General features: G+C 45.3%; 1 protein-coding gene across 2 annotated transcripts in view; it reads right to left on the bottom strand.

Moving 5' to 3' along the window:
* The window catches only part of LOC123997059 (neurocan core protein-like), a 200,204-nt gene that overhangs the window by 106,152 nt on the left and 66,321 nt on the right, over positions 1-27,731 (bottom strand). For both annotated transcript variants that reach the window (XM_046301031.1, XM_046301033.1), the window contains exon 9: positions 23,095-24,297. In XM_046301031.1, coding sequence (XP_046156987.1) covers positions 23,095-24,297 — 1,203 coding nt within the window. The remainder of the gene's footprint in view (positions 1-23,094; positions 24,298-27,731) is intronic.

The raw sequence follows: 27,731 nt of genomic DNA, 5'->3' as shown, positions 1-27,731 counted from the left end.
CACCACCTCAAGCTGAACTTCGGCAAGACGGAGCTGCTCTTCCTCCCGGGGAAGGACTGCCCGTTCCATGATCTCGCCATCACGGTTGACAACTCCATTGTGTCCTCCTCCCAGAGCGCTAAGAACCTTGGCGTGATCCTGGACAACAAACTGTCGTTCTCAATTAACATCAAGGCGGTGGCCCGTTCCTGTAGGTTCATGCTCTACAACATCCGCAGAGTACGACCCTGCCTCACACAGGAAGCGGCGCAGGTCCTAATCCAGGCATTTGTCATCTCCCGTCTGGATTACTGCAACTCGCTGTTGGCTGGGCTCCCTGCCTGTGCCATTAAACCCCTACAACTCATCCAGAACGCCGCAGCCCGTCTAGTGTTCAACCTTCCCAAGTTCTCTCACGTCACCCCGCTCCTCCGCTCTCTCCACTGGCTTCCAGTTGAAGCTCGCATCCGCTACAAGACCATGGTGCTTGCCTACGGAGCTGTGAGGGGAACGGCACCTCAGTACCTCCAGGCTCTGATCAGGCCCTACACCCAAATAAGGGCACTGCGTTCATCCACCTCTGGCCTGCTCGCCTCCCTACCACTGAGGAAGTACAGTTCCCGCTCAGCTCAGTCAAAACTGTTCGCTGCTCTGGCTCCCCAATGGTGGAACAAACTCCCTCACGACGCCAGGACAGCGGAGTCAATCACCACCTTCCGGAGACACCTGAAACCTCACCTCTTTAAGGAATACCTAGGATAGGATAAAGTAATCCTTCTCACCCCCTCCCCCCTTAAAATATTTAGATGCACTATTGTAAAGTGGTTGTTCCACTGGATGTCATAAGGTGAATGCACCAATTTGTAAGTCGCTCTGGATAAGAGCGTCTGCTAAATGACTTAAATGTAATGTAAATGTTAGCATAACAAATTACTATCTAAACATTTTACGACTTCTGGTACGTTTGTAAATTCAATCTGGAGTGCCAGAGAGCACTCAGTGTGCCCTGGGTGTTCGTAAATTCAGAAGCGTGGTCAGATTGTCCGTTCGTAAATTCGGAGCATACACTGGACGCTGTGGTCGAGGAGTAGGGTTGATCCAAGCGCCCTGACCTCACAACGGCAGTCAAGCACACACACTGACTAGAGTTGGTTAGCTTGCTAGCTATCCCCATACATAAATGAGAGCACACCTCACTCTGACCATTTGATTCACCCTAACATAGCTGGTTAGGCTGTTTTCATGTTATCCAGAGCATCGGTGACTGACTGTGCTGCTGGCAACAATTTAATTATGCTTTTTTTGCCGACGTTTACGGACACAAGCCATATTCAACGGGTTTTGAGCATTCGTAAATTCAACAATTATTCTGCACTCTGGCACACTCAGACATAGTGCTCTGAAATCGGAGTAGATGGCCAGAGCGAATTTACGAAGGCCTCCGAATTAACAATGTCCACTGAGAACGCACAACTTTACCATTTAGCTGAGCTAAGAATGACGTGAATAATCAATAAAGTCAATAAACGTTGGGCAGATATCAGATATTGTAGCGACCCGCACAGACAGCTGTGTGTTATGTGTTAGGCTAGGAGGTGGTTGTGTTGTACTGACCAGTACCCGGTGTTCGCGGGGTCCGACCTGTCAATCAACCTGCTATCTGCCAATCACGGGAATGCCTGGAATGTTCTGATGCCGGGCATCCTGGTGGTTGGCGGAGTGGCGTGGAGGGGGGTTGGGCAGGGGGGTGGAGCATTGGAAGTTAAGACCAGGTTCAGCCTTTGTTCTCTCTCTCTTACGTCTGGGTTTCACAAGAGAAGGTCACGATTGGCTTGTGGGTTATCTGTCATCTATTTGGTGTGTGCTACGGCCCAAACAGTAGCCTGTGTAAAGTTGGTGTAATAAACCGTCAATTCGTAAACTCAAGCCTCTGTCTGGATAATTGTTCATTTATGATCTAGTCAGGTCATTACATTGGTGTCAGAAGTAAAAACGTTGATACAAGTTAGCCAGCTAGCTAGCTGACTTATGTGGCTAGCTACCGTAGGTGAGAACGGGGATCGAAAATGCTTCGAGGGAATCCGAAAGTGAAGGTGGAGGTAGGGGACCATTATGGCCAAGGAGGTGCGTGTGAATGGACGTCGGGGGCTCTGTCTGAGGAGATCGCCAGGGCGTCGGAGCGCAGAGGCCGCTTGAGGGAGGACGTTAGAGCGATGGCGGCTGAAGCGGGCATGAGTGCTTCGTCGAATGTATTTCGCGCGGATTCTGGTGGGCGGACCGAAGTGGTGACGTCGACGCGGCGTGATGAGGAATCTGGGGCTCAGGATGTAAACAAACATGGCGGCGCCCAGTTCCCGGCTGCGTCCGTATCTGTTAAGACCCCGAAGTATTCCGGTAAGGCTAATTGGGAAGCTTTTCATGCTCAGTTTGAACTGTTAGCTCATTTTAGGGGGTGGTCGGATGAAGAAAGGGCACTGCAGTTGGCTTTATGCCTCATGGATGAAGCTCTGGCCTGTTTGATATTGATTAGCCCCGAGGACAGGCATGATTATGGGGCTTTAGTGGGAGCACTGAGGAGGCGCTATGGACAGTGTGTACAGCCCGGGCTACTGCGCTCCGAACTGAGTAATAGACGCAGGCAGCCTGGAGAGCCTCTACGGGTGCTAGCTAATGACATTGAGAGCCTCTCTCGGCGGGCATATGCTCACATGCCCCCCTCCGTGCAGAGCGAGCTAGCACGGGACCAGTTCATACAGGCGCTCTCTCCTACGGAGCTGCGCACATACAGACCCAGCTGGCTCATCCTGAGTCATTGCAGACAGCCTTGGAGATGGCTTTGGAGAGGGAGCTGGTGTGGGCTGGGGCTTCAGCTGGGGCTTTGGTGGGGGTGCAGGGAGACACACCCTCTGTGCGAGCTGGGGGGCAGAGCAGCCCGGAGCCGGAAAAGCCTGCTTGGGTGGCCGAAATGACAAAACTCATTCGTGCTGTGTCGCTACAGGCGGAACGAAACACACGCCCTGGTCCCAGGGTCTGCTGGGGTTGTGGCCAGCCAGGCCATCTGCGCCGAGTTTGCCCCATGTCCCCCAGAGCTCAGGGAAACGGCTCGGGGTCCGCATAGACCGGGTAGTGCGGACCCCTGGCTTTCTATCCCAACCACCATCATCTTCAGGAGGAGCCCACCGGCACAGACGGGGAAGCAAGGCTCCACTTCCCCAGAAGCAGACGAGGGCAAGCGGATGGAGCCTGTTGTTGTGGTGGGCCGGACCTGTGTTGGGGACTTTTGTCATGTCCCTGTCACTGTGGAGGGGGTGCCCTGCTCCGCCCTGGTGGACACTGGGTCCACAGTAACCCTGGTGAGGCCAGATATTGTGCCAGGTTGGACTCAGTGTGAGCCTACAACTGTGCAGCTCCGCACAGTCACAGGTGAGCTGGCACCCATGAAAGGGAAGGGAATAATGACTCTGACAGTAGGGGGCAGGACTGTGCGTCATCCTGTGTGGGTGGCGGCTGTGCAGGACCCTTGTATCCTGGGGTTGGACTTTCTTAGGAGCACAGGCTGCCAGTTAGACCTAAATAGGGGCACACTGAGCTTCCAGGGAGGGACGGAAGTCACCATGGCCCCCCCTAATGTCACATTCACTCAACCCATATCCCTGCCTTCATCCCCTGGGTCCCAGAGGGGCACTCTGCGACCATCATGGCCACGCAGGCAAAGGAGACCTCCGGGTCGCTTCAGAGACTTTGTTTGTTCCCTCGGGGACGAGGGACTTTGTGGTGGGGGGGCTGTGTAGCGACCCGCACAGACAGCTGTGTGTTATGTGTTAGGCTAGGAGGTGGTTGTGTTGTACTGACCAGTACCCGGTGTTCGCGGGGTCCGACCTGTCAATCAACCTGCTATCTGCCAATCACGGGAATGCCTGGAATGTTCTGATGCCGGGCATCCTGGTGGTTGGCGGAGTGGCGTGGAGGGGGGTTGGGCAGGGGGGTGGAGCATTGGAAGTTAAGACCAGGTTCAGCCTTTGTTCTCTCTCTCTTACGTCTGGGTTTCACAAGAGAAGGTCACGATTGGCTTGTGGGTTATCTGTCATTTATTTGGCGTGTGCTACGGCCCAAACAGTAGCCTGTGTAAAGTTGGTGTAATAAACCGTCAATTCGTAAACTCAAGCCTCTGTCTGGACAATTGTTCATTTATGATCTAGTCAGGTCATTACAATATAGTTAAAATACTGGCAAGTTCGATTTATTAGTAGCCAACTATCATTAGGTAGCTAGCTAACATACCGATACATACTGCTGTAATGATATGCTATTTGGTTCGTAAGGATAGCGTAACTAATAAATTGTCAGCAAACATAACGTGTAACTTATTTGAAAAGCCATTACTTTATTACATTGCTCAACATTTTAACATTTGTCACAATTATTTAAAGTAATGAAATTGTATCTTTCTTTTTGGATATTTTCCTCCATTTTCTTGAAATCTGAAAACGTTAAAGCAATGTCCATTTTCTGAAGAATTGCATTATGGGCCCTAAAAGAACTGAAATAGTGTCCACTGCTTGTATACTTCATATTTTGGCGAATGTAGTATGACATCCGGGAACTTGGCATACTAACTGTAGCCATACTATGACCAATAAGCATACTACATACTCAATTTACGTCACAAATAGTATGCTTAGTATGAGTATTTGAACAAAGCTAATGTGTCTTGTCTTGAGTATAATTTTAAATGTTGCATTAAGAAGAAGGGGAGGGGTGTGGCGAGGATATGGTGCGTGGCGAGGATATGGTGCGTCTCCAGAACGCATGCATATGCAGGAAAGTGTCCATTTGGCAATGTCTTATTTCTGATTGCCTTAACGCACCATGTACACCACTTATTTTTTTTATCTTAGTCTCACACAAGTAAATAAAGTCTGTTTATTGTAAACATTCATTGCGAATGATAGTCACTCAGTATTTTTAAAATCATTCCAACACTCCCAGCCTCAATAATCACCAAGCCTCGGTGTGAAAGAACAAAATATCATTATCCGATTATCCCATATATCCAGTGGAAATGTCATAAAAAACATATTGCTGTCCCGGCTAACAAGCACAGGAAAATTTGAGGGCTCGAAATTCAGGCCAGATCTGTTATGATCTGATGCAATGTTGAACTCCACTAGAACTAGCTCAAGTCGAGACAAATAGATTGGGAGGCAGACATTTGTCAGCTTTTGGCCTATGTATTTTATTTAGTTGATGGATGATAGGCCTACTGCTGCATTGGTCTATAAGCTATCTCTGAGTTCTATGCTCTCATTTCTTTAGCCACCAATAGTGTATCAACGTGTCCATATGGCAAAGGTTAGTGCTCTCCCCATAGTATAATTTTTACTTTGAGATTTCTATCATTTTACTTCAGATGATTATGATTAACCACGTGTCAATGATTTTGAGAAAATAAAGTGTTATTATTGAAATGAAGCTGTTGCACAAAAATGTGCATATATATAAAAATTAGGGATGCACAATATATCGGTATCGGCCCGATGTCTAGTTTAACAGATGTGAAGTTGACGTGCATATCTATATAACGTAATGACGCCACGGAAGATTTTGCGAAACACGTGCAACACAGCATTTCTAACCTAGCCCACAAAGTCTGCTGTGTGGGCAGTCATTTGAAAGAGTAAGAATATTTCAGCGAGACCGTAATAGCGTCATTTCTATTAGTTCACTACAAACTATGGAACGCTGTTTGGGTCTTTGCATGTCAAAAAGGATACACGCCAAATAACACTATTTGACGCGTTAAATAAGCTTTTCATTTGACATGTCAAATAACACAGCTCCAATATAGAATGTTGTGTGTTCTGAATTTGCACGTGCAAGCCAAGCACCACCACTACTATCAGTAGCACTGTCAAAGCTCTACAAAAAAGTCTGCAAACACTGGCCATGAACGATGTGTTTACAATACCGCGTTGGTAATAAAGCATTATCTGTTCGACCGCAACTTCTGGGATAGCTAGCTTTAGCTTGGTACCTAGTTAGCACCAATACAACCAGCCTAAAAACAATGACCAGTAGAAACTGAAGTCATTGTCACTATTCTTAGCAATGATTTAGGAATCCTTGTGAGTAAGTATTAGCTTAGGTAGCCACTTGTTGGTCGCCTATTGAAATTAAACTTCAGTTCATGAAAATAAATAGCTAGCCAGCTACTTAACCCTGTTGACCAATGCTAATGTTATAAGCAGCCAGCTAGCTTCATCTGGCTAGTGAGGCTTGACCAGACCGGGTTATGTGTCCTGGTTGAGAATGAAACGACTGAACAACGAAACAGCACAGCAAGTAAGTGAAAGAAATAGGTTTGATTATGTTTTACTGGTAAATGGCAACAACATAAAGTTTTGGTTAGTGTGTGTTTGTAGCCTTTATTTAACTAGGCAAGTCAGTTAAGAACAAATTCTTATTTTCAATGACGGCGCCGCCCTATGGGACTCCCAATCAAGGCCGGATGTGATACAGTCTGTATTCGAACCAGGGACTGTAGTGGCGCCTCTTGAACTGAGATGCAGTCCCTTAGATGGTGTGAGTGTGTTAACTATTTAACTGTACTAGAATGCTTAAAAGGCAGCTAAAATTTTAAATATCGGTTATCGGTGTCAGGTTTTTTGGCAAGGAAAATATTGGTTAACAGCCCGTCAAATCAGTGCTTGTCAAATCGGTGCATCACTAATAAATATTCTTAACTAGCACACAGATTGGTAGAACAAATTGTAAGCTTTCCCACACTTGAAACTCATGAGCTGCCTATGGTCTTTACCCATTAAAAAAAATGTGTGCAAGCGCCTGCATACATAGGAGTTCCCGTGAAAAAATGGGCCCGCCTATGGAAATCAAATGCCCGTCCAAATGATTCCTTCTGGAGCCGGATCTGCTTGATGTAGTCAATGCATGGTAGGCTTATGGGACCAAATAGTCCTATTTTTGACTAAATGTAATACAATACAATATAAGTGGTGTGTGTGTGTGTGTGTGTGTGTGTGTGTGTGTGTGTGTGTGTGTGTGTGTGTGTGTGTGTGTGTGTGTGTGTGTGTGTGTGTGTGTGTGTGTGTGTGTGTGTGTGTGTGTGTGTGTGTGTGTGTGTGTGTGTGTGTGTGTGTGTGTGTGTGACTAACTCCTCCAGGCTAGTAAAGAACAGAGGTGAGCGTGTGTGAGGAGGAGGTTAGGGTCAGTCTGTTATATCTGGTGTAATTCTCCTGTCTTATCTGGGGTCCTGTGTGAATTTAAGTATGCTCCCTCTAATTCTCTCTCTCTCCTTCTCTCCCTCCCGGAGGACCTGAGCCCTAGGATCATACCTCATCACTACCTGGCCTGATGACTCCTGGCAGTCCCCAGTCCACCTGGTCATGCTGCTGCTCCAGTTTCAATTGTTCTGCATGCAGCTGGGAACACTGACCTGTTAACCGGATGCGCTACCTTGTCCCGGACCTGCTGTTTTCGACTCTCTCTCTACCGCACCTGCTGTTTCGACCTCTGAATGATTGGCTATGAAAAGCCAACTGACATTTACTCCTGAGGTGCTGACCTGTTGCACCTCTACAACCACAGCAACTATTATTTGACCCTGATGGCCATCTATGAACATTTGATTTGATTCGATTTGATTTGATTTGATTTGTTCTATGAACATTTAAGCATCTTGAAGAGCAATCTGGCCTTAAATGGCCATGTACTCTTATAATTTCCACCCGGCACAGCCAGAAGAGGACTGGCCAACCCTCAGAGCCTGGTTCCTCTCTAGGTTTCTTCGTAGGTTCCTGCCTTTCTAGGGAGTTTTTCCAGGCCACTGTGCTTCTACATCGATTGCTGTTTGGGGTTTAAGGGTGAGGTTTCTTATAGCACTTTGTGACATCTGCTGTTGTAAAAAGGGCTTTATAAATACATTTGATTGATGGCCTCCCACACTCTCCTGTGCTGCAAGACCTGATACACTACTGTGAGGTGATAATAACATGATTGTTGGCTTTGGAAATGTATCAAAGAGATTGGAGAGAAGGGGAAAACCATTACAGTGTGGGGTTATAATTTCTTAAATCAATCGCAAAAATAATAAAACAGTATGTGATTGGCAAGCATACACAGCTCATCTGGAAACCTTTATCCAATAAAAGAATTGAGACATTAACACACACATCCACTATAATTATTACATCATACCACTTTCACACCCCCACTACCGCCTCACACCCCTACACACACACACTGTGTGGACACTGCAGCAGTGGTTCCCAAACTGAAAGATATTAGCCATAACAGGCTAGTGTGAGTGTGACATTGCGCTCTCTTTGCAGAGGGCTGTTTGCCCCTCCTGTCTCCCCCTCCTGTGTTCTTCCAACACAATTAGGCGGGCCAGTGACAGGCAGTGTTTTAATGGGCTGGGTGGACAGCGGTGTGGGGCTATGGAGTGGCCGGGGGAGACAGGGGCTAGCCTAGTACTGGCAGCTGTCCATTGTGTGTCTGCTCCAATGCAGACACTAATAAACACATCCCAGGGGATACAGTGCTTTTGTCTTGTCCTGACCTAGCTACTAGAGGAGATGATGTGAATAGAACATCTCAGGCTGGCTGGCATTCTAGTTCTGTTCTGATCCCCAGCAAGGGCAGTGTAGGCCTATGCCAGAACGCTCACTAGAAATGTTCCGACATTTGCTAGCGGTGCGTCGGGAAAATCACAGTTGAAGCCAAGCCAGGAAAAAAAGCCATATTACAACCTGTGTGATAATTGTGTTGTTTGCTCTATAACCTGTTAGTTCATATTCCTTGACACTGTGATATAAAGGCCTAAAGGCCGAGACAATAAGAAAGACACAGTGGCAGAATAAATTCAACCACAGCTTTGTTTCATCACAAAACCGGAGAGCAACATCTGTCCGGTGAAGTCCACAAAACATATTGCATGTAACAAACTGCTACATGACCTACAGCATGGTCAAACAAATGAATGTTTCTGACATTTTCTGACTACGAATCAACAATTGATTTAGAACCACGGAGAGTTACCACAAATCGCAAAGAAAACAGCTCAACGCTGATTGGCAATTATTTTATATATTATATATATTTTTTTTATCAGGGGAGGCCAAATGCTTGCTGGCTTCCTTTGCATTCAATGCTATGGGCAGCAACAATGTCATACTCTATTTGACCAGACAGCATCAGATAGCTGGGCTACACATACAGAGGGGCGTTGTGTCGCTCGCTCAGATGCTTTCTCCGGATACATTCAGCCTCTTGCGAATTGAAGGAAATGTATGAAACACAGAGATGAAATATACATTATTTTATGTATTTTTTGGGGAAGCCTGGCTTCCCTTGGCATCCATGAATACACACCACTGCCAACATTTATGGTAGATATGAATTCAGACAATAACATCAGTGTCCATTATCTACATTGGAACTGTGATCCATTAAGTTATCACTGTTTCTTTACATTTCTCTGGCATTGTGTGTGTAGGCACAGTATCTGGTGTTGATAGTTTATGCACCAAGACTGTGGTATTAGAGCAGAAGAGGAACGGCCACCTCTCTCAGGCTCAGATGCTGATGTATGCGTGTGTGTCTCCATCTGCGTGAGCGTCTGTGTGTGTTTGATGCTAAATGAATGCTTCTACTGTGTTGTCTTAATGGTCCGTCAGCAGTCTCAGTAGTCTTAGTACACAGATGGCGAGCAGCACTATCCCATTTGGGTGTAAACAATCGTGACTAATTGTGTGAGAATTGGATCAATGTCGTATTCCGCGGTACCAGATTAGTAAACTGCATTTCTTTCTCTTTGAGCAGAGTTTTTCATATAGTCGAAGGACACTCAATAAAAGTTTCTGTCTCGGTTTGATTTTGTTTCATGACGGAATAATGTGGTTGAAATGATCCCAGTGACTCACTCTCTCTCTAGACCTCATTATATATAGAAACTGTTTCATACTGTAACAGAGTCAATTCAGTTTTGGTTCCACGCAATGAAAATGGAACCCTATTGTCGCTATTTCCCTGCTGGGTGAGAGCAGGGCTAACTGCCATTTCTGCTGAGTGCTCCCTGAAAGAGTCAGAGCAGCCATTTACCTTCTTTGTTTCAATCAACACCAGTCCCACTTCTCTCACGTATGTGCACAAACACACACACACACACACACACACACACACACACACACACACACACACACACACACACACACACACACACACACACACACACACACACACACACACACACACACACACACACACACACACACACACACACACACACACACACACACACACACACACACACACACACACACACACACACACACACACACACACACACACACACACACACACGTGCAAGAGAGATGACAGTATTCACTTCCTTACAGCCTCCTCCAAAGTGAAAATGGTTTTTCCCTTGGTTGCTAGCATGTAAATGTAAATGTGTGTGTGTGTGTGTGTGTGTGTGTGTGTGTGTGTGTGTGTGTGTGTGTGTGTGTGTGTGTGTGTGTGTGTGTGTGTGTGTGTGTGTGTGTGTGTGTGTGTGTGTGTGTGTGTGTGTGTGTGTGTGTGTGTGTGTGTGTGTGTGTGTGTGTGTGTGAGGAAGAAAAATAAGGAGAGCAAAAGAGACAGAAAGACACAGTGGGAGCTGCCATACTTTTCTTTGTAATGCTAGGTGCTGGCTTGTTATGAATTACAGACTACTCTTAAAAAGCCACTCTTTTACATTCCATCTCTGTCTCTACTGCTCGGACTCTGACATGGCACTGTAAGGGAGGGGAGACACTGCAAGGTCAACCTTACTGTTGGTCTCCAGTCAGGACTACAGTAAGCATCGTGGTTTAGCATGACAGTGTCCTTATGAAACGGATTCTGCAAAGTCCTCTGTCATCCTCCTATTAGATTCATATACAGTATTTGTTAGTTAAATACTAGGAGACTTGAACTGCTGAACATTAACATTACAACTTAAAAGGTTGCTCATAAATAAAAACTAGGTTTTTAGGGGTGTGGTTCGATGTGGCAGTTACTGATGTTTGTCCCCCATGAGACACCATTGTAACAAAGCCAGAATCACTTCCTGAAAATAGTCCGAATGAATCCAAGATAACTCAAGAAAGCTGTAGTTAATTTGAATGTTTTTGCTGAGGAGGTTTCAGTCGTGCAATCTTACATCTAGCTAAGGTGTTTGGTGCAGTATTGAAATGTGTGACGTGTTGTCCTATGTAAACAAAGTGCGATCCGCTGCGCTGATGTGCAGGCCTGTCTGTGTGTTCTGAGGTAGGAGTAGACCGACCTCTGAAATCAAAACCCAACCCTCAGACCCTGACAAACTCTTGTCCTCAAATCTCACAAAACTCGGTTTTATATCCTACTCTCACTTTTTAGTCAATTTTGTCATTGAAATAAATGTCAGTGACTAATATCGATGTGACATGTCAGTCCTCGAGTTCAGTAATCATTTTAGTTCGAATTTGAGGACAAATCTGTTCTATTGACACATACACACACTCATCTCTACACATAAACACAAGTACACACAAGGACACATACACCCAAACACCATTACTGTGGAAGCTAACGAACCTTGTAATAGCTTTCCAGAGATAAGGATCATGGGATTTGCCTGTTCAAGAACAATATCAGCCATTGCCTATACCATGGAACACAGCTGGACCTAAAATTGAATGCCACACTGGAGAAAATATCCTGAATCCCTTACAGTTAAAGGTTTTAGAATGACTACGTTTAACAGCGAGGGTCGGGGAAAATATAACAAATCACAGTCACCATGTCAATTTGGTCAACCACAACCTGAAAAATGACTCACCTATACATATTAGGTCAGTTCCCTGGACAAATATTAAAGCTACTGGACTTAAAAAGCATAGTCCAAGGAAAATCTCTATTAAAAGTGCATTATAGTGCAGGACAGGCTTAATCTGTGTCCAGGAAATGGACTCCTACAGTTGTACATAAAGCTTTGATGTTTTATTTCTGTTAATTCCCCCTTTCTTTATTTCTGCTACTTCATATGCTGCTGCAGTATACATACTGTAACTGTTTATATAAATGTATCAATTCAACGCAAGCTCAAATCAAACACGCTGCTATCGCCTGTACCATCGCACAGTAAATGACCTACACGTTTCCATCTCACTACTGACAGGGCAGGGAGGACAGCAGGCATACGATCCATGTGTATCACCATGTCCTCAGATAGACATTTCACTCACTGCAGATGAGGCTATAATTACTGCAAAGGCAAGCTGAATGCACACCCAGGGAATATGAAACCTATTTATCCTGCAATATAGATAGCACTCCTCTCTCTGGTGTAGACTCAATGCAATCTCAGCTCACTGCAATAAGAGTGACTTAGAGGTTGCCAGGTTCCTGATGCTAACAGAGATGAGAGAGAGGGGGGTGGGTGGGGAGGGGGTGGGAGATGCGAGAGAGACGTTAACTTTTTGTCTTACTTTAATGAGACATCCTCATTACACAACCGCCCCACACACACACCCCAATAAAAATGCAGAGAGAGGAGGATGAGAGAGAGAGAGAGAGAGAGAGAGAGAGAGAGAGAGAGAGAGAGAGAGAGAGAGAGAGAGAGAGAGAGAGAGAGAGAGAGAGAGAGAGAGAGAGAGAGAGAGAGAGAGAGAGAAAGTTAGGAGACTGGTCTATCACTGCTTCATTGGTTGGTTAAGCTTGGCCCTGTTGCATTGTGCCCTGTGGTGGCTAGCTGTAACATGGCGGTCAGTGTGTTCAGCCCAGAGTCTATAGAGAGGCTGACCTCTTTGGTTGGGTTGGACAGTAATCACCAGAGAGCTATGGTCTGTTTGATCTCTGTGGAATGAGACCCTCCTTTCTCTTCGACCCAGCTGCCAGTCCAACAGACCATCAAATGTATTTCTGCTATTTGAGACGGTTTATGGGATAGGTCTACCACAATCAATACCAGTGGCGGACAGCTCCCGTCTTGCCGGTTTTGGTGTCTCCTTAATAATTAATTGATCAATTAATGTCATTGATTGAAAAAAATGTTGAGGTATGTCAGTCTTTGACTAAGCGACAAACCGGCTATACTTTGTTATAGGATAAGTGACATTGCTTTAGATCAGGGGTGGGCAAACTTTTTGGTTCGAGGGCCACATCGGGATTTTGAAATTCAACGGAGGGAGGCATTTTTTGGGGGACCAATTGTTTGTTAAAATCTATTTGTGGGGGCCTCCCGAGTGGTGCAGCAGTCTAAAGCACTGCATCCCAGTGCTTGAGGCGTCACTACAGACCTGGTTTCGATCCCAGGCTGTCACAGCTGGAAGACCCATGAGGCGGTGCACAATTGGCCCAGGATTGTCCGCGTTTGGCAGGCTGAGATTTCCTTGTCCCATCACGCTCTAGCAACTCCTTTGGCGGGCCGGGTGCATGCACGCTGGCACGGTCACCAGGTGCATGGTGTTTCCTCCGACACGTTGGTGCGGCTGGCTTCCGGGTTAAGCAGGCATTGTGTCAAGAAGAAATGCGGCTTGGCTGGGTCGTATTTTGGAGGACGCATGGCTCTCGACCTTCGCCTCTCCCAAGTCCATACGGGAGTTGCAGTGATGAGACAGGACTGTAACTACCAATCGGATACCACAAAATTGGGCGGAAATAAGGGGTAAAAAAGAAGAAGATATTATTTATGTATTTTTATATATGTCTTGTGGGCCGGATTGAAGTGCCAAGCCGGCCGGATACGGCTCCCTCCCTTGCTTTAGATCCAGAGAGTGATGATGTCCTCTGTAAGCCATAATATGCAACACAAAGGTTTGGAGAGAGCAGGTGTGACCAGCTTGATCAAATCCAATAGTCTATGACATTCTACAATGGATGGACGAACGAACCAGGAGATCTATTTTGGTCTGGTCATGTCATACATTGGTGCTGTGTGTGCGCTTGTGCTTGATGGTGTGCATGATTTTGGAGGGACATGCAAGTATGGAAAACAGAAAAGTTGAAATGTTAAGAGTTTATCTTTCCCCTCTTAGCCATGCTTTCAGAGTGCTACAGCAAATTATATTAAAAATGTAGGAAATTCTGTGCCACAAGGATTCATTTCCCTCTCACAGGACCTTCTTAAATCTATTTTTGCACAGAGCCCTATCATCCCAAAGTAAAACCTTTCCATTTGCGTCAACATCTTGCACACACACACACACACACACAAACACACATAGCTTAATCAGAAATGCATGACACTTACAATTAGCTCCACTGGGAAAGCTCGGGAGAGTTAAACCCAGAAAACCTTCACCACCCGAGATCACCTCCTAGCATCACACTAAATTAGCAGGGAGAGAAGCAGCAAGCAACATGTCGACTGGCTACTCAATAGAGACCAATTAAACAGGCAGAGAAACAACAGTGACGGCCAAATTGGGATATTGTTACAACAAGAGCACTTTGCAGTGAGCCTAAATAAATTGCATTATCTGAGCTGTCACACTCCTGAGGAAATAGTCCATCCATCCATTATCATCACAGACACATTCTACTAGCTTTGTTTTCATGGTTTGTTTTCACCCCCATCTCCAGCTTCTTTCAGAGAGAGGACTAGGTAGGAGAGCCGTTGGAAATCATAGCAGACAGTGTACCCTTTTAGTGCATACCGTACCACATACACCCGACATCTCGAGGAGCATACAGTCCTTTGCACATTTCACAGGGTTGGGAAGTAACTGATTACATGTCATCTAATTACAAAAAAATAACTGAATCGGTTACGTTACCAACAAAAAAGTATGGTAATAAGGTTATAGACACTTTTGAAAAACTAGATGATTACTTAAATTCATTATGACACCTTTCTGTTTTCTCGATGATAGTCAATTCAGCATTGAAAAATGGTGCAAGTTTAAGTTTGTTCCACCTGAGCGAGTCTGACCACAAAGTCAGAGACTCCCGTGATGACACACCAAACATGTTTGGCGGATCCTTTTTTGTGTGATTCTTCTGAAGGGAAAGTAATCCAAAAGTTACATTACTGATTACAATTTTGGGCAACTAGTAACTGTAACAGATTACATTTAGAAAGTAGCCTACCCAGCCATGACGGTTCATACAAAACCATCAGTTATGTAGGAGGAGAGTACAGCTGTGGTTATGGCCTCTCTAGAGCTGGATCTCTGATGGCAGACGTTGCCGGCTGTTCTGTTTCTCTTCCACAATTCATGTCTGGAGAGCTGCTGCTGACAGCTTCTCTAATAGGAGCACTGCCATGCTGGAGGCTACAGAAGGCTGCTAATAGCAAAGTATAGCAAACTGAACCAGCCCCTTAATATCTCCCGCCTCTTCCCCCTTTTAACACCCCGTTCTGTGGGTGAACTCTCTGGGTACCGCCTGGCACGCCAAGCTCCATCATGCCCTCCACAGCCAGATTGCTCTCTCCCCGAGCTGGTAATAGCATGATGCGATGTGACTGCAATGAGCTCACTGCCTCCAAACTAACTGGAACATCTTCTGAAGTAGAGGATGCATCTCCCAACTCATAAAACCAGCTGGGTTCCATTTCTTGCCCCGCAACTGAAAAAAATTGTCTATTAATTCATTGTCTTCCCAGTAAACCTTGATTTCAGCACATCTCTAGGTAAATCTGGGTGCAAAACGTAAAACTAATGTACCGTATCATGATTGGAAAGTGGACGGCCTCCTTTAAATGTTGTAAGGTATACTGTATGCATAAGACAGTGGTGGTTCTATCGTTATCTTGGCATGAATGCAAGGTTCTAAGCACTATGTGATCGCACTCTGTCAGAGAGAAAGAGAAATAAGAAGCGTTGTGAAGCGACAGGAGACTGGATAGGGAAACAGGTTGTCTGTCTAGGTCTTTGTTCTCCTGGGGGACAGGAGCTGCGGTGAAATGACACATCAGTGGTGGAACCTGAGTCCCCATGCATAATCAGATAGGACTGAATACTTTGGCCTAGCTTCCTCTGGCTCCGGCTCCATCCAGGTCAGAGCTGCAGTTTAGAGGGATCCCATTCTGCAGACAAGGACAAAGCCTCTATTGAGGGAGGGTATTATATTCTACTGACTGACAGCCCTCTGACTGCAGACCTCCAGCGTCATTTTATACTTGCTGGGACAGAGAGGTGATGTGATTTGCAGGTTTATAAGACTGCACAAAACAATACAATGACTGATACGGTTTTGAACGAAACACATCAAATCAATGGCACTTTTTAAGAGGATGACATTTGGCTCGATAGAGGTTCTTCGCTACTGTCGTTTACGCCCATCTAAAACAGAATGACCAGTATAAAGTGGACAGCCCAAATGTTCAACCACTGAGGACATTAGATTTCGGCTGTGGTTTGTACTGTGCTGTTTTATCTTTCATACAGACAGTTTGTTTACATAAATGTAACAAGCCCACAGGGACGACTAATATTAATTATCTTCTGTGGAAATACTGACCACTAATTTCAAACACTCACAGCCTTGCTAGGCGAGGGAAGTAATGCCAGATGGCCATACTAGGCTAAGGAAGTAGCGTCAGGTAGCCATGCTAGGCAAGGGAAGAAGTGCCTGGTAGCCATGCTAGGCTAAGGAAGTAGCGTCAGGTAGCCATGCTAGGCAAGGGAAGAAGTGCCTGGTAGCCATGCTAGGCTAAGGAAGTCATGCCAGGTGAAGACTTAATGACCCTGAAGAAGACACAGACACAGAATACCGCCCACTATGATATTCCCAGTCTGAGCACACTAATGATTATGTAACTCTTCTGAATGCAATAGTAGAGTACAAAGCAAACATTGAACACAACCTTGAAGGATCAAACACCATATAAATTACATTTTATTGTTTACATGGTTAACAGATGTTAAATGCAAGTGGAGCGAAATGCTTCTGCTTCTAGTTCCAACAGTACAGTAATATCTAACAAGTAATCTAACATTTCCCAACAACTACCTAATACACACAAATTTAAAGGGGTGAATGAGAATATGTACATATAGTATATGGATGAGCGACGGCCGAGCAGCATAGGCAAGGTGCAGTAGATGGTATAAAAACAGTATATTCATGTGATATGAGTAATGTAAGATATGTAAACATTATTAAAGTGCCATTATTTAGAGTGGCATTGTTTAAAGTGACTAGTGATCCATTTATTAAAGTGTCCAGTGATTGGGTCTCAATGTAGGCAGCAGCCTCTCTGAGTTAGAGATGGCTGTTTAGCAGTCTGATGGCCTTGAGATAGAAGCTGTTTCTCAATCTCCCGGTCCCAGCTTTGATGCACGATATACAGCAGGGAAACGAGGATCTGGGAAGCAGCCGTTCACTATTCTTGTTCTCTCAGTTGAACTACAGTACTGTACAGAATGTTTCACAATGTCTCACAATGTGCTTTCAGGGGGCTCCAAGGAAAAGCTCCATTATATTTGTAGAAGATTATTATACTATTTCCCCTCTCCAGCACAGGGATTCAGTCATTCACTATTTATAATTGGAACTTGGCTGTACATCCAGCAAAATATAGTTGTTACAGATTCTGCCAATGGTCTATTGTTGAAGTTAAGGAAAATAGTGTGTGTTTTTTCCTGACAAAAACTGTGATACTGTCACAGCCCTTTAAGCCGGTTTCACTGAGAGTTTATGTTTCAAAAAGGAATAAAAAAACACCTAATCTCACAAAAGCAATATTGGTGACACTTCTTATGAATGCCCTCTTCGTAGTGGTTTTTATTATGAATAATAACATCTGTGTGTGATTATTATGTATCAAGCATTTCATCTAAAGCAGGGGTGTCAAACTCATTCCATGTAGTAGGGCCGAGTCTCTGCAGGGTTTTGCTTTTGCTTTTGAATTAAGCCCTAGACAACCAGGTGTGGGGAGTTCCTTACTACTCAGTGACCTTAAGTCATCAATCAAGTACAAGGGAGGAGCGAAAACCCGCTCAATCCTCGGCCCTCCGTGGAATGAGTTTGACACCTGTGATGTAAAGTGTTATGAATGTGCCTACAATGCAAAGAGGGTACTCACACGAGAAGTGTTACCACATGGTGTTGCCCTCGCAGTCCTTTGCATCATAATGTTGTATGACCTTTCTGTGAGTAGCACGTGAAGTTGGTCCACCAAGGGACCATCTCTCTCAGAGAAACAGTACAGATACATCACCACTATGGAGGGAGCTTCAGTGCTTACACAGTGGAGAGGAAGCCTTCCTACAATACGCTTGAAGAAGACAGATAAAACATTCATTCAAAATCTGCTTGGGATACTATTCCTTCAATAGGATGTCCTAAAATAAGACAGGATTATCTATGGGACTAATCTATATAAAGCCACATAAGGAAAACCAGTGGGATCCTGAACTGGGAAGAGCAGTTGTTTATTAGTGAGGCGGTAGTGTCTACATAACCCCAAGAGATACTCACTAGTCTGCTCATTCTCAATACTTTGCTTCCTTCCTTTGTTTCGCCTTGTTACCGGAACACAGAAAGCGAATGCTTTGCACAGTTAGCGTAACCCTCTTTATCTTCTCCTCCACCATGGAGTACAGTTTCCCCAAGGTGCCGCTTTAGCAAATCCCCATTCATTAAATAAGCACCCGGCGAATGGGATTATATCCAGCATGAACGTCTGATATGGAAAATGGACGTATTAAAAGGCGTGGAAAAGAGGACTGGAGGGAAAGATGGCGATGAGAAACGAGGGAACGAGGGAATGGTAGAGGATTTGTGGCGAAGCTGTGTTGATATTGGTGATGAGTATAGGGATTCTTGCTGAGGTTAGCTAAGGGCCTTGGGGGCCAGTGTGGGCCATTGATTGTGGCGCGCCTCAACACCAAGGGCCAAGGAGGCTCTCTAAACATTATTACGAAGGGAGACGTAACAATTACCAGAGGAGTAATAAAATACACTATATATATAGTTCTTGTGCTGATGTTGCTACCAGCGGCAGTCTGGAACTCGGTAGTGAGCATTGCAAGGGGTGTCCACATATATATATATATATATATATATATATATATATATATATATATACATATATACCCCTTGCAAGGCTCACTACCGAGTTCCAGACTGCCGCTGGTAGCAACGTCAGCAACGTCAACACAAGAACTGTTCATCGGGAGCTTCATGAAATGGGTTTCCATGGCCGAGCAGCCACACACAAGCCTAAGATCACCATGCACATTGCTAAGCACCGGCTGGAGTGGTGTAAAGCTCACTGCCATTGGACTCTGGAGCAGTGGAAACGCATCCTCTGGAGCGATGTATCACCTTTCACCATCTGGCAGTCCGACAGACGAATCTGGGTTTGGCGGCTGCCAGGAGAACGCTACCTGCCCAAATGCAAAGTTGTATTTTTGATTTAACCTTTATTTAACTAGGCAAGTCACTTAAAGACAAATTCTTATTTACAATGACAGCATACCCCGGGCAAACCCTCCCCTGACACTGGGCCAATTGTGCGCCGCCCTCTGGGACTCCCGATCACGACCGGTTGTGATACATCCGGGATGGGGTCTAGGTCAGGGCTAAACCCCATCAGCCCCATATAGTGCCAACTTTAAAGTTTGGTGGAGGAGAACTAATGGTCTGGGGCTGCTTTTAATGGTTCGGGCTAGGTGCCTTAGTTCCAGTGAAGGGAAGTCAATGCTACAGTATACAATGACATTCTAGATGATTCTGTACTTTCTTTGTGGCAAAACAGCTTCTATCTCAAGGCCATCCGACTGCTAAACAGAAATCAGTGTTTCAGCTTGACAATGCCCCCATACACAAAGCTAGTTCCATACAGAAATGGTTTGTCGAGATCTATGTGCAAGAACTTGACTGGCCTGCATAGAGCCCTGACCTCAACCCCATCGAACACCTTTGGGATGAATTGAAACACTGACTGCAAACCAGACCTAATCGCCCAACATCAGTGCCCGATCTCACTCATGTTTTTGTGGCCTAATGGAAGAAAGTCCCTGCAGCAATATTCCAACATCTAGTGGACAGCCTTCCCAGAAGAGTGGAAGCTGTTAGAGCAGTAATGTTCCAACATCTAGTGGAAAGCCTTCCCAGAAGAGTGGAGGCTGTTAGAGCAGTAAGTTCCAACATCTAGTGGAAAGCCTTCCCAGAAGAGTGGAGGCTGTTAGAGCAGTAATGTTCCAACATCTAGTGGACACCCTTCCCAGAAGAGTGGAGGCTGTTAGAGCAGTAATGTTCCAACATCTAGTGGAAAGCCTTCCCAGAAGAGTGGAGGCTGTTATAGCAGTAATGGTCCAACATCTAGTGGAAAGCCTTCCCAGAAGAGTGGAGGCTGTTAGAGCGGTAATGTTCCAACATCTAGTGGACAGCCTTCCCAGAAGAGTGGAGGCTGTTGTGGCAGTAATGTTCCAACATCTAGTGGAAAGCCTTCCCAGAAGAGTGGAGGCTGTTATAGCAGTAATGGTCCAACATCTAGTAGAAAGCCTTCCCAGAAGAGTGGAGGCTGTTATAGCAGTAATGGTCCAACATCTAGTGGAAAGCGTTCCCAGAAGAGTGGAGGCTGTTGAGACAGTAATGTTCCAACATCTAGTGGAAAGCCTTCCCAGAACAGTGGAGGCTGTTAGAGCAGTAATGTTCCAACATCTAGTGGAAAGCCTTCCCAGAAGAGTGGAGGCTGTTAGAGCGGCCCAACTCCATATTAATGCCCATGATGTTGGTATGAAATGTTCAACGAGAAGTCATGCAGTGTAGATACACCTGAAGGAACTGGAAGAGGCACACTGACAGAAACAGGACAAAGAAAATCAATATTCTTATGTCTATGGGTACAGCACAGCCTTTCACAGAGCCAGACAGACACCACAGTATCAAGGTCTCGTACGAAGGCTGGAGACAAACTGAGCATCCATATCGACACTATCCGCAAACAGGGGCCATACAGTATGCCAAGCTGTTTTCTCCAAACCAAATTTAACACTCCAGTTCAGGGCTTCTTGGTTATTAATGTGCGGTGGGTCTAATCCATCTAAGAGCCTTGGCAAAGCTTTAGCCAAGGAGGCCATAATTCCTATTTCCTGTTTGCCACCTCTCAGACAGAGTCTCAGATTGGTGTTTGGTAATTTAAGGGTCCGAAAGACAGGCTGCACACCGTAAACCTCCTTCTCCTTCTGCTCTATAACTCTCTGCACACGAATGCCAAGTTGGGAGTCTCTGTGTAAATTTCCTGCAGGGTTACCTTGTGAAGTACGAAGCAGATCGTAAACAAGGAGGTGGATATACGTCAGAGGGCTTTTACAACCCGTTTGCAGTATACTTGAATATACAACAATGTAGTTCCCCCTCCATTTCCAGACACTCTGTCATAATGTCACTGAGTAAATTTGCTTTAGATTGTACATTGTGCAAATGAGGAAGAGTAATTAACCCCTTACATGCTGACTTGACCACTTGAGCGCGTGCACCGTCGCGTGCATGTCGATTTTGTCCCCCGATACCAGACACGATCAGGACACACCAGACATGATCAGGTTGACATCGTAAAAATAGAATACAGTAGGGCCAAGACAGCTCCCTTACGGAATACCACACGTTACATGTTTTACATTAGAGAAGCTTCCATTAAAGACAACCCTCTGTTAAGGGAGAGGGGGCTGAGACCAGCACATTACAACAATACCCTATACTGATATCATGATGAGATAGCTAGAGAGAGAAAGAGAGAGAGAGAGTGAAGGGGGTGGGTGAGAGACCACAAAAAGGAGTGGCGAGAGAAGAAGGCAGAGAGAGACAACAAAAAGGACAGAGCGAGAGCGAGAGCGAGAGAGAGAGAGAGTGTTTACTGTACATTTTCTCTTTGTTTATTATCTATTTCACTTGCTTTGGCCTTATAAACATATGTTTCCCATGCCAATAAAGTCCTTAAATTGAAATTGAGAGAGAGAGGTAGCGATAGAAAGAGAGAGAGGGCAAGGCTATTTTTCCAGGACAGAACTGGGCTGTGTTGTGGGGCTCGGGGACAGTGTTACTGCAGTTGCTGATCATTGATTAAAGGGGCTTATGAACTTCCACCTGCAGAAGTAAGAAAGGACAAACACTCCTCCTCCTCCTCCTCCTCCTCCTCCTCCTCTCATCCCTCTCTCTCCCCTCACCCTGATCTACCCTTTTATTTACCTGCTCACTCACTCAATCCAGCTGGATGTGGTTGGATGTAGGAAACAAAGTCGTACAGTGATAATGGACATTTGAGGCATGCCTTCCAAGATATGCAGCTACCAGATGTGCTATGCTGCATTATTCATTCATAGTCATTTATTCTACATAGGACATCAGTGTTCCTTTCACGGACATGAACTTTGCACCGAAATAGGTATTTAAATATTTCACTAGAACTTTCTAAGCAGGAAGTCAGCCCTACTGTGTGGATTTTAAACGAGGCCAAGAGAAAATAAAACTCTTCAACCAAGGATTCCCTTCCTGCCTTCATTGCAGAGTAAAAAATTAAACCCCATTCCCATCAGGGTGACTCAATGTTCACAAGTCTATACATGCTGTATCCTTCTGAACATAGACAAGGGCCTCAATCGGCGAGAGACGGGATGGGGAAGAGTCAATTACAGCTCACATCTTCTAGCTTCCGTCAACATTGATTTGCCGGGGCCTAAGAGCTCAGCCTCTCACAGCATGCCTAATTGCACTAACCCTGACCCTCTAATTACTACACTAAGGCTGTTTCCATTCAACCAGTTCACAGCCCCTCTTTGTTTACAGCAGCACTCTCTGATGCCCAACATACATACATACATACATACATAGAGAGCCAGAGACACAGAGACAGACAGAGACAAAGAGACAGACAGAGACAGTGAGAGAGAGAGAGAGAGAGAGAGAGAGAGAGAGAGAGAGAGAGAGAGAGAGAGAGAGAGAGAGAGAGAGAGAGAGAGAGAGAGAGAGAGAGAGAGAGAGAGAGAGAGAGCATCGGCAACATCATGAAATCGATCGTGGGGCGTCAGATCCCCTCCTACGGATTAGCAACATATTATGATGAGGAATAGATTTTATAATTATACAGCATGATTACATAAAAGCTGATAATGTTGATGGTAATATAGACAATAGAGAACCTACCTGAAGGGTTGAGGTCATAGCCCCAGGTGGGCACAATGACACCAAAGGGGTTCTTCTCTGTCTTCTCTGTGGTCACAAGGGTTTTGTCCTCCTTAGATTTGGGGTTCCTCCCTCCCAAAGGCTTCCACCCTTTTCCCACCACGAACGACTCTGAAACGGCCAACCTGGACTCGGCCTCACGATCGCTGCTCTTCAGAATGGACAGTGGCGTGGTCAACTGAGTGGAAGCTGTGGCCGTTTGTGGCCCATCTCTGGTCAGAGGTGTGGTACTGAATGTCTTCTCCCTCTCCACCGGAACCCATATGATGGAGATAGGGGGCTCCCTGGTGGAATCTGTTCTCTGGGTGTCTGCAGTGGAGGTTATGATGGTGGTCAGGGGCTCCATAGGGGCTGCAGGTCTGGAGGTAACCCCAGGTGTGGTGGCCTCATCTAGGCTGCGTTGTCTCTCAGTCACTCTGGTTGTGTTCAGGTTCTGCTTCCTGATCACAGGGGAGAAGCCACCTTTCTTACTGGAGGTGGCTGGAAGCAGTTTCTCAGTGGGGCGTCGGACATAGACAATCTCTCCCCTGGCCTCCTCAACGGTTCCCCCTGGGCCCTGGCTGGAGCCTGCAGCAGAAGCAGCAGCTGCAGGTGAGGTGGTGGGCTGGTCCACCAGCTGCCACTGGGAGATAGTGGTGTGCTCTGCTACTGTCTGGCTCTGGGTTTGGGTCTGGGTGGGTTTCAGTCCAGACACAGGAGGCTTTGTGCTGCTGCTGGCACCGCTGGCTGGATTGCTGTTACCGTTAGATCCAAAGCCTCTTGGTAAGTCGTTCACTCCTCTCCCGCTTCCCTCTGTCTCTGTCTCTTTATCCCCCTCCTCTCTTTCTAGGACGTCATGTGGGATGCTGTGGTCCTCATCCTGGTCCCTCCCCTCGCCAGAGTAGTTCTCTGGGTTGGTTGGCAGGGTCATGACCTCGAGGGGCCCTGCTTTGGCCTCCATTGGCTCCCAGGTGGAATCCTTCCCCACGTACGCCATGTGTCCCTCCGGCACAAGCTTAGAACCCTTCATGGCCTTGAGGGCCCATCTCAGCTGGCTGCCTGTGGCTTGTGCCGGGGCCCCTGGGGATGAAGCCAGCTCATACCTGGTGCCATGGTGGGGGCCTCCTGATACATTCAAAGCCTCCACAGTCTTGCTACTACCACCGGGCCCCAGTTCTGTGAATCCTGCAGGGGGACAACACGCATTCATTAACTTAGAGTGGGAGGGAAATCGGTTGTATTATTTTAATTAAATGCGCATTAAATAAGCAATCATAAAACACGGCTGCCACGCTGCCTCCAGTGCAGCAGTCATTATATTTAAATAATTAAAATCGAGTTTCATTATGTATTATCCTTTTTATATTATTTATCCATTCTTATATCTTTATACCCAGATGTGTGACATAGTGTACAGGGTTTTCCTTATGCAAACAGAAATACAGATATTTAAATGGTGATTGGTTGTTGTATAGAACCCCAGGAAGGATGGTTATTCCTTTGTATGCTGGAGGCAAACCCTCATTCACGGCAACAATTGACTATAATTCTTGCTAAATCTGTGAAAATATTTATTCGCATTTATTCCATCGTAGTACAAATAATGGTGAAGCTGTTTGTTTTCCAGCACAAAGCGCAGTAGCAGACCCACATTGCATATCAGGCCCAGCACACAAATGAAGAGAATCTGGCCAAGGCAATTTCACACTTCATACTCTGTCTCTTTTCCCATTCCATAGAAACTCTCCTAGACCCCAAACCAAGCTACAGTCAACCAATCCCTGTACACAACAGTAAAAACATGTAAAAAAAACAATATCCTTTATTTGACTTCCTATACTACAATATATACGCCAGGGTTGGGTTCAACTCCATTTAAATTCCAGACAATCCAGCAAATGCACTGAAATTCCAATTATCTTCCATGCTTTTCAATGAGAAAACATTTCAAATGGAATAGGAATTTGGTTTAATTTCTGAAATGACTGGAATTGAAATGGAATTGACCCCAACCCTGATCTACACCATTGCTTATTCAGATTAAGCACACCGCTTTGCTCCTTCTTGTTAATATACTACACCATACTGTATCTACACTATGAATTATTCAGACAAACTGTGTGGCTTGCTTTTCACTAGTGCATCTCTTCAGGGTATTACTGTATTAGACAGTAGGGATGTAAAGATTCACAGATATGCATTGGTCCCCGGATCCCAAACCGATCCAAATGTAGCACGCATCAGTCACAAAATAGATTCAAACGTGACGAATCGGCGGTTAAATGTTGTTGTTGTTGTTGCTCGTATTCAATTCTTTTAACCTTCCAAAAATACCTCTCATCTTTTGTGACAACTGATGTGTCCTCCCCTTCAGTGTTGAACTGCATGTAACTGTGTTGACAGTCACTGATCTGCACGTCATTAAGCAGCCCCAGGCAATAACAGCCTAGTCAAACTGTGTGCCCAGTTTCGCACGCTTACCAACGCCAGGTAGGCGGCCTGTTCCTGATCTTGCACATCTGCACGTCACCTTCAGTATTCAAATGCTAAAATGGCTTTATCTGATATTAGGCTTCATTAATTGAGTGACATCCTATGTAATTTGCTAGGTTATTGTTATCTATGCGCTGTTAACATTTGTGTTTTTCCAGAATAAAAGTAAGCTATCAGAGACATCTCTCATCTGGCTATACCTGCTAAAGGAGTGGCTTCTGTCTGGTGGTAGCTAATCCTGAGAAAAAGGCACATGACAGCACGCCTGGAGCTGGCAAAAAAAGGCACGTGAAAAGCCTGGATTGGTGAAGTGCGATAGAGACTCAGCCAAGGAAACCTGTTGTTCTGTCAGAGTGGTCATTGGGTTCTTGGTCACCTCCTGACCAAGGTCCTTCTTGCATGGTTGCTCAGTTTGTTCAGAGCCAGCTCTAGGCAGAGTCTGGGTAGTTCTATATTCTATCCATTACCCAATGGAGACCACTGTGCTCTTGGAAACTTTCCACACTAGAAATGGTTTTATACCCTTCCCTAGATATATGCCTCATTACAATTCCATCTCGGAGATCTAGGGACAGTTCCTCGGACTTCGTGGTATAGTTTCTGCTCTGGCATGCACATCTCAAGGATGATCAAAGGAAACGGGATGCACCTGAGCTCTATTTTGGCGTAGCATAGCAAAGGGGGTGTGAATACTTATGTAAATGAGATATTTCTGTATTTAATTTTCAATAAATTTGCAAAGATTTATAAAAACATGTCTTCACTTGGTCATTATGGGGTATAGTGTGTAGATGGGTGAGAGAAAAAAAAGAAGATTTAATCCATTTTGAATTCAGACCGTAACACAACAAAATGTTGAATAAGTGAAGGGGCATGAATACTGTCTGAAGGCACTGTACAGTATAGAGTACCTCAAAGTCAGCTTCTAAGTCTAGCTTAACACAGAACAGCAGAGAGTGCTCTCTGAGGTGCAAAGCACCACAGCAGGGGCTCTGGTTGTACTACATAATACAACAAATTACTGTGGGTAGAAACATACACAAATATGTCGACAAATGAAATATGAAAAAAATACTAAATTATTCAGAGGTCTGCATGTTGCCTTCGCCTATGTACTATACGAGTGTGGATTCATTTACATACGAGATGTAGACTGTGTTATTAACTAATTAATTATTGGAATAATAGCTACTTAACCACTTTGCCTTCACATACTGATGAGATAATGAGTGATTCAATTAATTAATCAAGTCAGATGATCTATTCTAATGGCTTATATATTAAATAAAAAAGAGCATATTATACACAGAATGCGTTACGATAATTTCATGCTAGGCCCCGTATTATGAATGTCATATTTCACTGCTGTCGTTTGCGGTGAGTTTAGGCTTACAATAAGTCAACACAAAACCAACATCATCGTACTGTGATAAATTGCCTACAAACGGCTAAATCGAGGCAAGTCAATTATGTGCTCCATTGTGGGTTTTCAGTGACAGCGGTGCTGTATATCAGCTGTTTATCCGTCTCTTTCTGGGGTAAACAAGCAGAGTCCAACCCTCAGGTCACAAAGCATAATGGGAGAAGGGTTGAAGCCTTCTCCGGGACATATTATATTAATGCAGTCTCAGCACTATTGTTGTAAGATTCGGCATCTAATTAACACACACAGACTCACACACATGGACGCAGACTCACACACACACACACACACACACACACACACACACACACACACACACACACACACACACACACACACACACACACACACACACACACACACACACACACACACACACACACACACACACACACACACACACACACACACACACACACACACACACACACACACACACACGCTAGTGTAGCACATGGGGATGTGTGAAATCTACTCCTCAGCCTGAAGAGTCCCCACTTGTGTTAGCTTTTCACATGGCGTGACTGGTAACACGCTTTGGGAGGGTGGTCACGTGTGCTAGCAAAGCAGAGGTCCTGGGTTCAATCCTCTTTTTGAGACGAATCAGGAGGAAGCTGTACTTGCTAAGCAAGAAGTGTGACATCCGTAATACTACCACATATGCTAACACACACGCGCCAGCACACATGCAGTAAGATATGGC

This window comes from Oncorhynchus gorbuscha, linkage group LG15, assembly GCF_021184085.1.
Source record: "Oncorhynchus gorbuscha isolate QuinsamMale2020 ecotype Even-year linkage group LG15, OgorEven_v1.0, whole genome shotgun sequence".
Classification (NCBI taxonomy): domain Eukaryota; kingdom Metazoa; phylum Chordata; class Actinopteri; order Salmoniformes; family Salmonidae; genus Oncorhynchus; species Oncorhynchus gorbuscha.
The sequence above is the reverse complement of the archived record's forward strand: the minus strand, read 5'-3'. Positions and strand labels throughout refer to the sequence as shown.